Source organism: Nomascus leucogenys, chromosome 3 (assembly GCF_006542625.1).
Source record: "Nomascus leucogenys isolate Asia chromosome 3, Asia_NLE_v1, whole genome shotgun sequence".
Classification (NCBI taxonomy): domain Eukaryota; kingdom Metazoa; phylum Chordata; class Mammalia; order Primates; family Hylobatidae; genus Nomascus; species Nomascus leucogenys.
In genome coordinates this window covers 32,543,643-32,560,402 of record NC_044383.1, presented here as the reverse complement: position 1 = coordinate 32,560,402, position 16,760 = coordinate 32,543,643, and the positions used below count along the sequence as shown (strand labels likewise).

The 16,760-nt window shown below is 56.1% G+C and overlaps 1 protein-coding gene and 1 long non-coding RNA gene across 4 annotated transcripts in view; one reads left to right on the top strand and one right to left on the bottom strand.

The window, feature by feature from the left end:
- The window catches only part of LOC105739498, a 42,656-nt gene extending 40,932 nt beyond the window's left edge, over positions 1-1,724 (bottom strand). The window contains exon 1 of one of the 2 annotated variants that reach the window (XR_001115419.2): positions 1,335-1,724. This is a non-coding gene — a long non-coding RNA (uncharacterized LOC105739498). The remainder of the gene's footprint in view (positions 1-1,334) is intronic. The other variant, XR_001115418.2, reaches the window with a different exon arrangement.
- TLX1 (T cell leukemia homeobox 1) lies at positions 1,083-8,357 on the top strand. Of its 2 annotated transcripts, none has more exons than XM_004087551.2 (3): positions 1,083-2,682; positions 4,745-4,946; positions 7,243-8,357. In XM_004087551.2, exons 1-3 carry the CDS (start codon positions 2,121-2,123, stop codon positions 7,463-7,465), a joined length of 987 nt encoding a protein of 328 aa, XP_004087599.1. In that variant the 5' UTR covers positions 1,083-2,120; the 3' UTR covers positions 7,466-8,357. The 2 variants fall into 2 exon arrangements, with proteins under 2 accessions (XP_004087599.1, XP_003255410.1); XM_003255362.4 differs by having other exon boundaries at positions 1,839-2,682; positions 7,220-8,357.
- The last annotated feature ends 8,403 nt before the right edge of the window (positions 8,358-16,760 follow it).

Here is a 16,760-nt window from a genome sequence, read left to right as displayed (position 1 = left end):
AATTTCACATTTGGCTTTGTCTTGAGTGGGCCTTTGTCCACCTGGCTGGAGCTCCCCGAGATTTGGGGAAAATCCAAGGTTTTCCCCAGAGATGCAAACTTCCAACCAGCATGTAGGTTTCCAGGCTAACCCACAAAAGCAAGTTGAGTCTAGCTCCTCCATATTGATCCACACCAGTCATAGCTATTCTGAAATGTGCTTTCCTCACATTTGTAAAATAGAGAGAATACTCATCTTGAAGCATTGGTGTAGAGTTTATATTTTTCTCCACAATACTTACTAATATCTGTCTTGTATTTTCTTCTTTGCTTATTGTCTGACCCCCTCTATAGAATGTAAGCTTCATGAGGTCAGGACCTTTGTTTTGTTCACTGCTATGTCCCCCGTGCCTAGAACAGTGCCTGACACATAGTGAGTACAGTACTCAATAAATATTATTGAATAAAGACATACATTCATTTGTTATTCACCCAAGATGAGCATATTTTGTTGTTTGGGGCTGTATTCTTCAGGAGAGAACAGAACTGAACAAGCCACTCTCTGCCTCCAAGAAGATCTCTTCAAGTGGAGGTGACAGACATGCCCAAAGCAAATAGATTGCAATAAGACTTGATGAGGAGAGAATGTGAGTCTTCACATCCTAGCATCTTTCCAGACAGAGACAGTCTAAAGTCTAATCTGAAACTGAACTGAAATAGAACAGAAACAGATCCCAAGTGATAGAACCTGTGCCTTTCCCGAAGCTTGGCTTCTAAAAGGTAGCAAACATTTTCTACTGGAGAGGGGAAAGAGAGGAAGAAGAAAAAGGGAGTTTCCTCCTTTTCTCTTGGGCTCTCAGCCAGACAGCCACTGGCAAAACATTGGAAAGGCCTAAATTTGTCCTGGATCCACTTCCCTGATCCTAGTCCCACCAATCCCAGCCCCCACAGCCTTAAGCCCCTATGACTCCCTCCCAAGATTCCAAAAGTAAGAAAATAACACACACCACAGTCCAAAGTCTTCTTGCCTGGAATAGCCAACCCTGGGGTAATTGTTAGGTGTAATGCAATCTGGTTGAATTCATTCAAACACTGTAGGAATTGCCTCTTTCAACCCCTGTAGGATTTTACTTCTTGAGGCATCTTTTTATTTAAAACGAAAGGGGTATGTTGAGGCATAGGCACCCTGGCCGCAGACCCCAAACCAACCCTCTTGACTTGTGCCTGCCTTTCAGGAAATGTTCCCTTCCTGAATTTCTCTAAGAAGGCTGAGTTGGGGGGTGGTTGCTGATTTTTATAATATATAGCCAGTTGTTCATAGGCCTGTGTTTTAAAGAAGGGCAAGCCTGAACTCACCATCCTGCCTCAGGGCCTGGGCTCCATACCTGGGGAGTAGACAGTCTTCTACTTTCTAAAAAGCTGGACTTGAAGTTTGGAGTAAATCTCCTGGTTGAGTGACAGGTGTTTCCCAGCTGAGCCCTTGGGGAGATTCTCCAGTTGGGCAGGGACATCCCTTCCTCAGACGCCTTGTGGGCTGGACTCCTTTGGCCCAGTTCAAAGTGAGGGGATGGCTCCCAACAGGCCGGGAAGACAGTTGACTTCACCCTCCTTGGGTTTGTCTGTCTGTCCGTCTCTGGGAATGGTCGCTTCCTGTTTTCCCTTTTTCTTTTAAGCCTCTCCTTGTTCCCCTCTTCTCTCTCTTCATGAACTACTCCGAGTCTTGGTCTCCGTCCCTCTATCTCTGGCTCTTGCATCTGTCTCGGCTTCTGGCCTTCCTCTCCCCCTCCCCTCCCCTCCCTCGTGCTGTCATTCACCCCGCTCCTCTCCGCGCACAGCCAATGGAGAGACCCGGGACGAAACCGCGAAGCTCTCTTGCACCGGGCTTTTTCGCCTGGTGATTGATGTCCCAGAGTCAACAGCGAGCGAGCAGCCGGAGAGGGGAAGCAGAAGACAGAGAGAGGAAGAATACGGCGCCCCCTCTCTCCCTCCCCTCCCCCTTCTACTTTAGCCCTTCTGCGCACTTCGCTTCCAAGTCTCCGCGCAGCCAGGAGCCGCTGTTGCCTCCCAGCCCCTGCTAGCTGCCCCCGGAGCGGAGCGCAGCGAGCGCCGCCGCCCGGGCCCCCCCGTGGGGCCGGGGCCAGCATGGAGCACCTGGGTCCGCACCACCTCCACCCGGGCCACGCAGAGCCCATCAGCTTCGGCATCGACCAGATCCTCAACAGCCCGGACCAGGGTGGCTGCATGGGGCCCGCCTCGCGCCTCCAGGACGGAGAATACGGCCTTGGCTGCTTGGTCGGAGGCGCCTACACTTACGGCGGCGGGGGCTCCGCGGCCGGGGCGGGGGCTGGAGGCGCGGGGGCCTATGGTACCGGAGGTCCGGGCGGCCCCGGAGGCCCGGCAGGCGGCGGCGGCGCCTGCAGCATGGGTCCTCTGACCGGCTCCTACAATGTGAACATGGCCTTGGCGGGCGGCCCCGGTCCTGGCGGCGGCGGCGGCGGCAGCAGCGGCGGTGCCGGGGCACTCAGCGCTGCGGGGGTGATCCGGGTGCCCGCACACAGGCCGCTCGCAGGAGCCGTGGCCCACCCCCAGCCCCTGGCCACCGGCTTGCCCACCGTGCCCGCCATGCCAGGCGTCAACAACCTCACTGGCCTCACCTTCCCCTGGATGGAGAGTAACCGCAGATACACAAAGGACAGGTTCACAGGTGAGTCCGGCCCGCGCGCTCCCCGCCTGGCCGCGGCCCGGGCTCCGTGCTACCCCTGCCCCGCTGGGTGGCTCCCCAAAGCTGGTTCTGCGCGCCAGGTCGCCCAGCTCTTCTTGGTGCTTCCCCCAAGTCGAGCCGCCCGCCCGATTCTATATCGCAGACTCGCCATGCTTGAAGAGTTCTCTCAGCCTGGACCCCTCTCTGACTCCCGAAGGACCCCTGCTCGGAGAAGCTCTCCCTGGTCCCCTCTCGGGATCCACGGGCCGGGTCAGGCAGAGAGAAGGAGGCCATAGATTCAGGACCACCTTCCGCAGCTACTCTGGGCCTGGGAATCTTAGAGAAAGGGGTGCAACGTGAACAGTTTCTTCCGTCCTGGCTGCTGTTCTAGGACCCAGGAAGCGAGCCCCAGGATCAAACACAAGAAAACAACAGGTTCCCCCACCTCCAGTCCCCTACACACATGCACTTCGCGCTCCTAGCTCCAGTGACCGTGGTGCTGCGGGGCCAGTGGGGGCTCTGAGCCCCGATAAATCAGCAGAACCAGTGGCCCTTTTTTTTTCCGGAGAGCAGGCTTCATCTGGGAGGATGGCAGGGGGGCATAGCCGCCCAGGACAGCTAGCTTTTCATTTTCGTTCTCTCCCGGCTGGGTTTCCTACCCTGGGCCCAGCCCTGTTTTCTTGGGCACGAATAATGCACCGGCAGGCTGGTGATCGGTGGCGGGAGGACTACTCCCGGGACTTTAGGTACTAGGTGGTGGCCGCTGCAGCCTTCTCTGCTGCCCGCTCCTGCCTTCCTCTGCTGGCCCTGGCTCCCTCTGCTCCCGTTTCCGCTCTGGGCACTCAACTCTCCCTCTGGCGTGGATCCCTTCCCCGGTTCTCACTTCCTGCTCCTCTTAGGGTTCCCTGGATCCTAGACCACGATCCTCCCGTCCGGGCTGGGAAGCAGCCACAAATTGAGCCCAGGTTAGCCAGCCGGTCTTAGAGAGATGAGGCAGGAGACACTGGCTGCTGCTGGCAGAGATGGGGCCTCCTGGGGGTCCCCCGGTTCAAGGGCCCAACAGTGGAAGGGGGGTTTACATAACTACTTGGGAGAAGCTGCTGAGAGCTAGACACTGGGCCAGGAGATTCCAAGGCACCCCTGGCTCCCTGCTTCTGTTCCAGGCAGCAGCACAGCCAGGGAAACTGCTCCCGCAGCTTCTTACCAGACTCTGGGGCCACGGCAGAAGTGGTGTGGAGGCTGGTGTCCAGAGGAAGAACAGTTGCTTGGGTCTAGGCCTCAGAAAGGGCCCTCCCTAGAGGGGTCCCAGTGCCCCCAACCTAAGTTTTCTCTGGCCTGGGGCAGCAGGGCCTGGTGCCCATCCCATTCCCCACCCAGACCAGGCCAGTCTTGAAGAGCCCTGCTGGAACCCCAGCCGGAAGTTCACTAATCCTGGGCCTCTGGTGAAAGGTACTCGGTTTAGGACCTACCTCGTGGCCCTAATACTGTGTCAGGCATGAAGGAGGTTTGAGCGAGTGTATGGCTGTGGCCTTGTGTTGCTCTGTGTCCTGTGTGCTTGTCCCGTGCCTGTACTTGTCTGGTCCTGTTTGGGTGTATAGATCTGTGAGTTTGCCCCCGTTGTACGTTGTGTTGGTGTGTGCTGCTGTTGATGGAGGCTCAGGTCAGGTTCCAGAGTCAGGCTCGGCCTCTTACTCTGAGCCTGAAGGCCTGGGGCTGACTGAGGGGAGGAGAGCGTGACCATTAGCTCGCCTTAGACTGCCCCTGGAGGAGGGGCGGCAGGGAAGTGGTTGGGCTCGCGGGAGCCCCGGGCTAGGGAGGCCTCCGTGGTAGCGGCGACGGCGGCGTCGGACTGGCGGGCAGGAGGAGGCCGTTTCCCACCGTGGGCTTGGCGCTGAGGGCTAACGGGAGGATCTCGGCCCTGCTCGTGGGGGTTCAGCTGCTGCGCTCGCTGACTCGCGGGGTGTTGGGCCTGGGACTCTTCCTGACGCTCTGCTGCTTGCCTCTGCCGTCTGTCTGTCTCCCGCTCCAGTGGCCCTCTCACCCTTCACTGTAACACGCCGTATAGGTCACCCCTATCAGAACCGGACGCCCCCCAAGAAGAAGAAGCCGCGCACGTCCTTCACACGCCTGCAGATCTGCGAGCTGGAGAAGCGCTTCCACCGCCAGAAGTACCTGGCCTCGGCCGAGCGCGCCGCCCTGGCCAAGGCGCTCAAAATGACCGACGCGCAGGTCAAAACCTGGTTCCAGAACCGGCGGACAAAGTGGAGGTGAGCAAGCGGGGCGGGCCGGCAGCAGGCAGCTCTCGGTTCATTGGCCTCTCGTGAGGCGCACACACTTTCTCCGCTCGCGGTTTCTGAGCCTTTCGGAGGAGCGAGCTCCCGCTAGGCTTGCGGGGAGCTGGAAGCATCGGAGACCGATAGCTGGGATGGGGCTGAAGAGCCCTGGCTCTGTTTTACCGGAGGCTTCAGGGCTTTCTGGTCGGCACACTCTCTGCCGGTGTAGACGCGGCAGGTCTATTCCGCCGCTTGGGCAAACAGGCGGGTTAGTGCACTCCACGCAGTCCAGGCTCCAGGGATCTGTGAGTCCTGGGGAGCTTTTTGTTTGCGCAAACTCTTGCTTATGGAATCCTGCTCTGTCCGGGAGACTGGATGCAGAACAGCCCGCACCTTGTTGCAGCGCTCCAGCCGGGTTCCCGGCAGAGGGTCTGTGGCCCCAGACCGCGGCCCTGCTGACGGTCTCCTCCCCAGACATCCGGCCTTTGCGCAGCCGGTCCCTACCCTGGAAGGAGAAAATCAATCCGCGCCGGCTGCGGCGGGGTTTCGCGGGTCCCACTGAAAGGGGAATCAATTAGGAGCAGATGGGTGTGTGTGAGAAAGAGAATTTTCCTTCTCCCATAGCCACAACTCTAGTTACTACGCAATGGGTTTTTTGTTTTGTTTTGTTTTGTTTTGTTTTTTCACATTTACGCTCACGGACGTGAAGCGTCCCCAACACTCCCAAGCAGCCTCCCTCTCCGCGCGCACTGACGCTTTCTCCGGCTGCACCCTGTGGCACGCTGCACCCTCCCGCACATCTGGCCCTCGCCCGCCAGAGTTTCTCCCCTAGCTCAGGCCCGGTGGGGTAGCGCGGGAGAGTCTGGGCGAAGTCGGCGGCGCCGAGACGGGCGGGCCTTGGGGCAGGAGGAAGGAATTGGAGTTTCCTCTTTTTCTGAACGAAGGCGAGGAATCTGCCTGGGATTCCGCCTACGGGGCCACAAAGGAAGCCATGGCCCCATGATTCTACCGCACCCCACAACATTCCTGACGCTGGGGAAGGAGTGGGGGATGCGGCCTCAGACCTTGGAACGCTAAAGAGAGAGCCAGGGCTAGCTCGGGGGTTGGGGGGGACTCCGGTTTCCAAGGCCTACTGAGGGCTGCGGGCCTAGGGGAGGAGAGGCAGCCTGGCAGGCCTGCCAGAGAGAGGGGCACAGAGAAAGAAAGAGGCAGGCAAAGAGAGAAACTGAAACACAATCAGTTTCAGAGGTGGCGAAGGATAGGGACCCCGCTCAAGGAAAAAAAAGGAGAAAAACAGGCAGCCTGCAGAAGTCTTATTTATGTATAATAAAGAAAAAGCAATGGTTGACTGAAACCACCATTTTCTTTTCAAACAAATTCCTTTAATTCAGAGAGAACCAAGTGGGTGGGAAGGAGAGAAAACGAGAGATAAGACACAAAGCATAAAAGAGAAATATTCAGGCCGTTTGAAATGCAGGGGTAAAGGAAAGACGAAAGACGGAAAGATACACAGAGTCAAGAAAAGGCGGCCCAGAGCAGGTCAGCAGCCGCTGCTGGAAGAGGCCCTTGCAGGCTTCGCACGGCTTCATCGATCGCCTACAAATTGCTTCTGAAGGCCCCGGGGACTCCCATTAGGTCTGTCCACCTTAGAGACAGACGTTTGATCTCAGTTGACAGGGTGGAGGGGCGGCAGTAAATGGAATAAGTGAGTCATCGCCTCCCTGAACTGCCTCAGAGGAAGCCAGTGGGTCCAGCAGGAGCCCCGGCAGGGCACAGGGCTCCACACAGAAGGCCCAAGGCCTAGAAGACATTCGCAGAGAGAGGGAGGAAAGAGACGTCCGGCAGAGCAGATCATAGCCGCTGGTCCTTGCCTCTCTGCCCTGGACTTGTGGGTAGGGTGAGGGCCCTCCGGCTTGGAATGACACTTGGTCTCCCTCGGGGTGGGGGGGTCGGGAGGAGAGATGCCATCCTACCCCGGCTGCCCCTTGTGAGGCCTTCGGGGTGTGGGCGCTGCGCGTGGATGCGGAGTCCCAGCTGTTTGGGCCTCGCAGACTTTTCCACCGCTCCTTCTCTGGGATACCTTGGCTCCATCCGTTTGGGGGTTTCCAGTCTTTGTTGAAGTCAGGACTCTCAAAAGAAGGGAACGCGTTATAGGGGCCCAAACTGGATTTGGGGACTGCAAAGACGAGCAGCGCTCGTTCAGCTTATCTCCTGGGAACGCACCAGGAGTTGGGCACACGCGGGAGCCAGGTCGGTGCTCCTGGCAGGTAACGGCTTGTTCCCGGTGCAGACGGCAGACTGCGGAGGAACGGGAGGCCGAGAGGCAGCAAGCGAACCGCATCCTCCTGCAGTTGCAGCAAGAGGCCTTCCAGAAGAGCCTGGCACAGCCGCTGCCCGCCGACCCTCTGTGCGTGCACAACTCGTCGCTCTTCGCCCTGCAGAATCTGCAGCCGTGGTCTGACGACTCGACCAAAATCACTAGCGTCACGTCGGTGGCGTCGGCCTGCGAGTGAGCCTGCCCATTCTGCCCTGTGGGACCCCAGACCCACTCAGGGGTCACTGAGGCCTGAGACCCAGGACTCCTCCCCACCCTCCTGGCCTCAGACTGCACCCAGGAGGGGAACACTGCCCTCGCACGGCCCCGAAGGGCCCCCACATTTGTGCCGACACTGTTCTCTCTTCGGTGGAAGAGCTCAAGGGACAAGGACACGCGCCCCCCTCCCAGAAGCGTCCCGCACCTGTCTGAACTGTTAAGAAATCTGTTTTTGTTTATTTCATTTTATTTTAATTTTTAACGTGGGATTCAGAGAGAGGCAAGTAAGGTAGGGGAGAAGGAGCTTCTGGGGTCCCCAGGACTGTCATCTGAATTTGCCCTGGGAAACCCCTTCTCTGTGACCCACTTCTCATCACACACATGGAAACCCATAGGCCCACACAGAGGTGCTGTCACTGTCCCTCCTGGTGTCACCCCAGAGCCACACATGGGCATCTACAGCAGAGTGTCATCCAGATGCAGGGTCACAGTGTTTACACTTTGGACCTCACGATCAGGTGAGGTCGGGGGTGACCTCACAGGTCGGGGTGACACAGATTCATTCTGAAAGCATGGCACTCCCTCCAGCACAAACACAAGGTCATGGCCACACTGTGACACACTACGCCATACACAACAGCCAACAGCCACAACAGCCTCACTTGGTCTGCCAGGCCCCCACCACACATCTCAGCCCAACCCAGGTACACACAGACAGGTTTTCACATAAATGCAGCCCATTTCTCCAGAACCCATTTGAGGGGTGGGGGGGTGTTAAGTTATGCACTTATAAGGTGTTTTCTGTGTAACCATTTTATAAAGTGCTTGTGTAATTTATGTGGAAAAAATAAATAAAAGCCTCCGGATCCGGAGTCAGGGCTGCCTGCTCCTTGCGGACCCTAGCGTCCTTCAGCTGCTTGGGTTGAGCTGATGCTTCAGGGGCAGCCCTTGGTACCTGAACTTCAGAGACATGTTGTGGGGCAGGACCTTGAGGCTCTGGAGAGAGGAAAGGAGGAGGACAGATGGAGAGAAGGCAGAGTTGAGGAGAGCAGGGAGAGCCAGGCTCTCCTGGGATTGCCAGTGCCTGAAAGGATGTGGATTTCTTTGGATGTGAGAGTCGTGTGTGTGTGTGTGTGTGTGTATGTGTGTGTGTGTGTGTGTGGTGTTTGTGATAATGTGAGCAATCAGCAATGCAAGCAAATAGTGAATATTTATAATGGTATTTAAGTGTATAATTGTGTTTGCAATTCTTGCATGTAAATGCTTGTTTCTGCTTAAGTTGCAAATCGAAACTATCATTGTATGCACTGGCTTATAGTGGTGTGTGTGTAACCGTATGTGAATGAGACTGTTTCTTTTTGGGTAATCGTGTATCAACCATTGTTTGTGATTATGTACGAATCATGTTGATGTTTGGGAGAATATGTATTAGTTTCTCTTTGTAAATCTATTTTTCTGTGAAATGTGTGACCGCTTCTGAAGTGGATCATCTTGAATTTTATGGATGTAATTGTGTGTGAGATGTAATCATGTGTGAGCTGTGCATTTTCCCTGTATTTACTTGTGTGTGACAGAATGTAATTGGGGGAGTAACGGTAGCGGGGAGTGTGGATCATTGTGGGAGACCATCACTACAAGTGAGTGGGTGTGGTTCTGTATGAGTGTGTGTAATTGTGCGCTGATGGTGTATGTGTTGGTGGGAGTCTGTTATGCGATACACAGATACATTGTGGCGGGACCAACATCTGCTGAAGTTCTGGGGCTCTAGACGCTTACCCAGCAAGCTGCAGAGACTGGGGCACATTGAATCAGAAATTAGGGCCAGGATCCTCTCTGGTGCTGTAAGTGGGACCTACCAGTTCCCAGCACTAGCCTGGCCTAGGAGAGATCCAAAGAACTGACTTTCTGGGAACCTCCAGGGAGTCCCCAGACCACCCTTGCCAGACCTGCAGCCACAGTACACATGCACACAGGTATAACAGCCAGTCCCCAGCCTATTCGAATTATCTTAGACAAGACTGACTTGAGTTTGCTTTTCTGGAAGAAGCTGGGTGGTGGAGGGTCTAGAGAACTCATCACCCTAGAGGTGAGTTGAAATGGAGGGGTAAGAGGCTTTTTCTCCGGGATGGGAGAGTGAGAGAACTTTTCAGTTGGAAAGTGGAAGTTCGTGGTGTGGGGGCCACTGGAAGCTCTGCAGAAGTGTTTGCGGGAGTTTGAGGGTGGGGAACCACCCTAACCGTCAGAGCCACTGTCCCCCAACCCTGCCCCTGCCCGGCAGCCATGGGGGCTGTGACACAGGTCGTGAGCACAGCAACTTCCCACCCCAGCAAGCCCATGGGGAAGTTCGGCTGAGTGGAGGGTGGACTTGGTCATCCACCCCCTCATCCGGGGTCCCCTGGGATATCCGCATGAGAGGGGGCTTCTGTCACTCACTTTGTGTAGACATGAAGAAAAGAGAAAAAGAGGAGAGGGTTCAGGGTCCGAAGACAGCAGCCAGCCTTTCCGCCCCATCCCCACAGGCCCGCGGAGTGCTCAGGTTGGGCCCTGACGAGCTGTGTGGGGCGTACGGTAGTGAGAAGGTTGTGGCGGCAGCGCCGGGTCTGCTGCAGGTCTCCCGCATTCACCGGCCATGGCACCCAGCGCCAGGCCGCGAAAAATCCAGAAATAGCCTCCAGAACCTCAGAAGTCGTCTCCCTCTACCTGGGCAGGTCTGCTGTCCCCTCTGCTCCCGCAGGACTGGAGCCACCGAACTCGCGCCTTCTTCTCGGGGTGCGGTTTCTCTCCTCTTTTGGACTCCAGATCAGTGCTTCCTGGCCGGCGCGGATCACACAGCAGGATCCCGGGGGAGACTGTGGCCTTCTTCCCGCCTCCCAATTCCCCAAGCCCACCTCTAGAGGCTGCTGTGTCCGGAGAACTCCGAGCATTTTCTGGACACAGATTGCCTAACAGAGGAATGGGGGTTGGGTGGGGAGCGGCTGGCCGCCCCAAACACAGCAGCCCTAGGCTGGCTCCCAAGCCTGGGCTCTCTATCCCCTCTCCCATCCCCTCTTCAGCAAAGTTAGGCCAAACACCCCTGTCCCCCAAAACACCTCCTACCCTCCCTCCCCCCCCACCCCCCATCTTCAGGAACATCACAGGGCTCACACTCACTAACCGCGGAGAGCACGTGCAGGCCGGAGCCCTCAGCCCGGCAGCTCTCGGACCCTGCCCAGCTCGACGCGGACGCCTGCAGAAGCGGACATTCCGCAGGTCGGTACAATCCCAGCGCTGGGGCCTGGGGCGCCCAGGGCGTGCGGCCTTTGAGCTTCCCGGATACCGCTCGCCTGCTCCCGGAGCTGTTCGGCCGCCGGCGGCCCGGGTCGTGCACTTCCAGTGGGGCCCCGCTGACGCTCCCGCCCTTGGGCTAGGCCTCCTGGGGACGCTGGGACCCGCGGCGCGGCGGGACACTCAGGACTCCCGCCTCTCCGCCCGGAATTCGTTGAGATCGAATCTCAGCGGATCCCGCGTCCGCCGAGCGCCGCGGCCAGGGAGAAAGGCCGGGGTGGCCGCTGGACCCGCAAACTCCGTCCCAAGTGGGGCGGAGGCTGGAGGGGAGGGGGGCTGCGAGGGTCACAGTCAAGGCCAACTACTCACAACAGAAAGCTCGAAAGTCTCCCTCTACCTCCCCTGCCGGAAATGACCGGTCTCTGTTCAAAAATAGAAAAAGAACGATCGGAATAATTGTGTGTAGAGGTGCCGGGAGAGAAGTCGAATTAACAAACCTGCCTGCGCAGAAAGGTCCGCTTCCTTCTTTGGCTTGAGAACCGACGGCAATCACCAAATTCCTGCGGCCAGCGAGCCCTGCCGCTCAGATCTGGCCCTGTGGCTGAGTGGGTGGCGGCCTGAGGGGCCCCAGGAACCCAGGCAGGGATGGGGTCCTAGAGGCCCTGTGCAGTGCGGTGGGTGGCACACAGAGAATCTGGCTCAACCTGTTAACTATAATAGCTGCTTTGTGTGGCCGCGTCTGTGCTTGGGGGCTGTGTGACACCTCCTGAGCACTGACTGCCCTGTTGTGGCTCCACTACCAGGCGGTTGTGGGGTTTGCCCTGGGCACAGGACACAGATGGGTGCCCTGCTTGTGGGGCGAGTGACTCGCAGGTGGGCAAGGTAGGTTTCAGGTGCTTGAGACAACTAAGCAAGGACCTCTAGCCAGCTGAAGCAGCTGGGACTCAGCAGCCAGGCTACAGGGCAACTGGGAGGCTGCGGCCCTGGGGCTGCCCTGAGGGCCTTTCAGCTCAGGTGCCAGAGGAGACCTCCTCCCTCATGCTTTACTCCTTCTGCTGCCCTCATGCCCACTTTCACACGTATGTGTCACTCCCACACAGTCCCCCACTCCTGCTCCCTACCAGGGCCCCCAGACCCTCCAGATCAGCTCAGAGTTTGAAGTCCCACAGCCAGGCTGTTGCCAAGCAACTGGCAGGAGCTGCCACGACGTTCCCTGCGTGGCTCAAAAGGGCCCATCCAATGCCTTCTGCCCCCACTCAGCCCTGGCCTGGTTGGCCCGGGGAGGCCACTCCCACCCCGGAACCCTCACCTGAATTTCTTATCCTGGAGAATGTGATAGGAACAGGCTGAGCAGAGGCTGGAGTCAGGTCAGGTTTTTCAAGGAGCTCAGAGCAGACTCCAAGGACTACGTGATAGGGGTGAGGGGTGGCAGGTTGGGGTGTGAGGAAGGGCTGGGTGAGTTCCAGGGAGCGATGGGGTACCTACATTGTGTTGAGGGGTGGGTACAATTCACATGCCCCCACTCACAGCCTGCATTGCTGGGTACAACCTCATATACCTCCTTCAACTATGCAACAATCAGGGTGTGCAATGTTACACAAGGGGAGCTACAGGTGTGCTGTGCCAGGCACACACACAGCCTGCACACACACAGCTGCTGGTGCAAGCTCACACCCGACAGGCCAGGTCCTGTAGGTGGTTACCCCTGGACACCCCTCCTCTCCTTCCCTCCTCCCCCAGCCCCTACAGATGAAGATCTAACTCCATTCCCAGCTGGCCTGGGGGTGGGGGTTGTCTTAGGAGCTGGCTTCAGGTTCCAGCCCTGCAGCTCGGGTGGTAACAGAACCCCACGTGCCTGAGGCTGAGCTTGGGGATAGCAGCGGCCACCCTAGATACTGGCTGAGGACCCTAGCAAGGCCCAGAAGGTCCAGCGGCCGCCACTGCCTGCCCAAAGCCTGGGGAAATCTGGCCTCCTTGTGTGTGAGAAAATTGTGAGGGATGCGGGGGCCCCCTGCCACTGTGTGCCTCCTTGGGGAAAGGCTTTGGTGGGAGCTGCTCCTGCCCCTCCTGTTTTCTGCCCTACGGACCCAGAGCCCACATTTCTTTGGTTGCTGCGAGAGGAGCCAAGAGACCCAAAAGCTGGAGGCCGCGGCCATGATTCAGCAAGCCCCCCAGAAGTGGGAGCTGGACCTGAGACTTGGTCACAGAAACCCAGAACGACTGAGTTCCGGGCGCCCTCTAGGGGCCCCGCGTGGCAAGGCGCTTCGAGCCGAGGCTCTGGGAGGTTGTATTCTCCGTGGCACCGTCGGAAATGCAGCGGCGGCTGTTACTGACTAGGTTGGAAAATAAGAATGATAATCACACTAGCAAGCAATGTTATGGAGCATATGCTGGTGCCAGGCACCGCACTATGCTTTAAGAGTACTAATTCATGCCTAGCAACTACCTTATGAGGTGGTGGTATTTTTATCCCTACTTTATACATAAGGAAAATTGAAGTTTAAAGAGATTAAGCAGGGGCCGGGCGCGGTGGCTCACGCCTGCAATCTCAGCAGTTTCGGAGGCCGAGGCGGGCGGATCACTTGAGGCCAGGAGTTCGTGATCAGCCTGGCCAACATAGTGAAACCCCGTTTCTACTGAAAACACAAAAATTAGCCGGACGTGGCGGCGGGTGCCTGTAATCCCAGGTACTCCAGGGGCTGAGGCAGGAGAATCGCCTGAACCCGGGAGGCAGAGGTTAAGCAGCTTGCCTGAGAGCCAGTGGCTGGTAAACAGTGAGGCCAGCATTCCAACCACGAGGTCTAACTCTAGAGCCAGGGTCTTTAAGAGGGATGGCCGAGTCCTGGAGTGTCATGGAATTAGTGAGAATTGGAGATGAGACCCTACCAGACTCCTGTCAGATTTGGCTTTATGGAGGGAGCTCTTAGTCTAGAGGTGGGCTGGGTGTTTGCCCTCTAGAGCTCTGGGAAAATCGCCTTCAGTCCCATGCAGTCTACTGGAACCTTCCTCCCCGTGAGGCGCCTGGCTTCCAGGCCCCACTCTGCCAGGCCTCTGAGGCCAACCCCTCTTCCCCCGCACTGACTGCAAGCGCACACTCTAGGTCTTCCCAGCAGGGCTTGGAGCCTTGTGGGATTTGAAGGAGGTTCCGTGCACTTTCACCTCTTCCCCTCCCTCCTCTGGGTCACGAAAATGGGAGGACTCAAACTGACAGAAAGTTAAAAATAGAAGCCAATGAATCACACTTTATTAGACAAAGGAACAGAGAACCAGAAAGGAAAATCCTTCCTCTCCTTGTCCATCTGCTCTGTGGATTGGAGGATGGGGGAGTGAGCTGAGGTGGGTAGGAGGGTGACACTTGAAGGTCAGGGAGTTACCAGAGGTTTTCTTGGTGACCTCTTAGTAAGATTCAATCAAACTATAAAAAGAAAGAGCATGGCAGGCCAGGTGTGGTGGCTCACACTTAGAATCTCAGCAGTTTGGGAGGCCAAGGTGGGAGGATCGCTTGAGCCCAGGAGTTCGAGACCAGCCTGGGCAACATGATGAGACCGCCCCCCCCGCCCGGCTATATATTTAGGCCAGGCATGGTGGCACACGGCTGTATTCCTAGCTACTCCGAAGACTGAGGTGGGAGGATCACCTGAGCCTGGGAGGTCAAGGCTGCAATGAACTGTGATAGCGACACTACACTCCAGCCTGGGTGACAGAGTGAGACCTTGTCAGAAAGAAAGAAGAAAGAAAGAAAGAAAGAAAGAAAGAAAGAAAGAAAGAAAGAAAGAAAGAAAAGAAAGAAAGGAAGGAAGAAAGAAAGAAAGAAGGGAAGAAAGAAAGAAAGAAAGAAAGAAAGAAAAGAAAGAAACCGAACGGGCGAGCTTGTTGCTCCTTCCCTCACCTTCTCCACGATGATACAGGAGGTGGGGGTAGGCAAACATCCCTGGAAGGCTCTTTTGTATACTATATAAGGTGTATTCATTTATATACAAACAGCCCCTGCCAGTGTCTTAAACTTTTGTGTGTGCAAAAATCACCCAAGGATCTTGTTAAAATGTGGATTCTCATTCATTAGATCTTGATGGGGCCTGATGAGATGAATCTTGATGAGACTGCACATTTAGAATAATCTTTTGGTAATGTTGACACTGCTTCAGGCATCAAAGTCTTAAACTACTTCCCCACATCTAAGATCTAATCCTAGGGTTTTAAAGTTGCCTGCCAAATATGATTTGTAATCTTGTTTTATTTGCTTAAGAGCATTTTTCCATTTTATTTAAAGAAATGAAAAATAGGGACACAAATAATATCCCCTTCTGATAGGTTGTTTTAGCTTTTCTTTTTCCCAGAGCATTGATAAGATGTTTTAGAATGCACTGTCCACATGCCACAGGCCTCACCAATCCCAGTGTTTTATGTCCTGCTATTTTCCCTGTTCCTGGCACTGCTCCTCTGATGCCAGGTCCCCTCTCCTTCTGCACCTGCCCTCTTCCAAAAACCCTCTTTCAGTCCCAGGCAGCTGTTGAAGTGTCTTTGAAGATCAACCTAAGTGTTAAGCCTGGCTTCTCTGCTGTCCAGCCTCGAGTAAGTTCATTAAGTTTTAGGATCTTGCAATTTCCTTGCCCATATTACAGGGCCAACCTGTAATTAACCTGGATTAAGGGGATTAATGAGATAACTCAGGTAAAAGCACTTGGCTCTTCACAGATGCTCCAGGAATGGCATAGAGCACCCCAAGGTGTTGTGGCCTGGGTTTTCCACCCTCAGGACTTGCTGGGGCCCTCAGGGTGAATCCTACAAATCTCAGGGGCTCTACCCTCTGCACCTCATTCCCAGACCCTCGATTTCTGGAGGGAAGTTGAGGGGCAGCTTTCCCTTACCTTTGGCCTAGGGAATCTCAGGATCACACGCAATCACCCTGTTCCCAGGTGGCCACACCTGATTGCACAGACTGGGGAGGCCTGTCCAACAGGTTCATAGGAAAATGCATAGGGGTTTCATGGTCCTTCACCATTCACTTGCTGTCAGAGAAAACCGGCCCCTGCACATTGGCACACCTGTTTGCAAGCCCAGCTACGAAAGCTCACAGACACACAGTTGTATTCTTGTACCCATTTTGAGAATCAGAGGCTTCACATCTGCAAGCTTTGACTTCTCTCCCTTTCCCATCTCAGGCCAGAAATTGGGTGCAGTGCAGCAGTGGTATGGTTATTGTGATTATTGCCCTGGGGCGAATTCTGCAGAGGAGTGGGCAAAAGAATATGGAGGGACCAATTTATTAACCCCATACAAGCCCCAAGGTTTCCAGTGCCTGTGGGACTCCATTCAGCCTGGACTCTGCAAGACTGGCTTCTCTCCCTTGACATAAAGTCGTACAGGGGGGTGGGAGTGTCTGGGTGGGAGATGGGCTGAAGAAACAGACCTTTGGAAGGCCTGGAGTCTTTGGTTGCACTAAGTAAGCAGAACCTTCAGTTCCAGGGAGGCGCCCCTAGCCATCCCTGAGCCTTCTACCCTGGGGTGGGTTCTACTGTCCCCTCCACACAGCAGCCCGATGTCCTGGCTTGTCTTGGGGTGTCACCTCCAGAAGAAGCCAAGCACAAAGGTTCACAGGGATCCACTGAGCTCCTGAGTTGCCAAGGGACACCTGCATGGAGGTGCCAGGCCATGCGCTGGAGACAGCCTGTAAGTGAGAAAAACTCACTTCCCTCCAGCCTCACTGTGCCCAGGCCGCCCTGTGCCCTGCGGCAAGCTGGTGGGGGGCGGGGGGAGGGCTTGTTAGTAAATGACCCAGAAGCGCCCCACCCCACACCCCACCACAAGGACTTGTCCGGGCCGGGCTAGATGCCAAGATATAATTCACCAGATTTGTGAAAAGACGAGAAATCTGCTCTCATTTTGAAGCCCAGCCCCGCCGGCATCCAGGAGGCCGAATATAAACCTCTTCCGGAGGGCGGGGACATCTTGCACCGCCGCCCTCCAAATCTAGCCCTCTAGGGTGTGGAAGAGCGCGGCAGCGGTGCAGG

Coding starts and splice junctions, on each gene's coding strand:
- TLX1 (XM_004087551.2), top strand. CDS start 2,121: ATGGAGCACCTGGGTCCGCACCACCTCCACCCGGGCCACGCAGAGCCC. Junction 2,683..4,744: donor CACAAAGGACAGGTTCACAG/GTGAGTCCGGCC, acceptor CACGCCGTATAG/GTCACCCCTATCAGAACCGG. Junction 4,947..7,242: donor AACCGGCGGACAAAGTGGAG/GTGAGCAAGCGG, acceptor TTCCCGGTGCAG/ACGGCAGACTGCGGAGGAAC.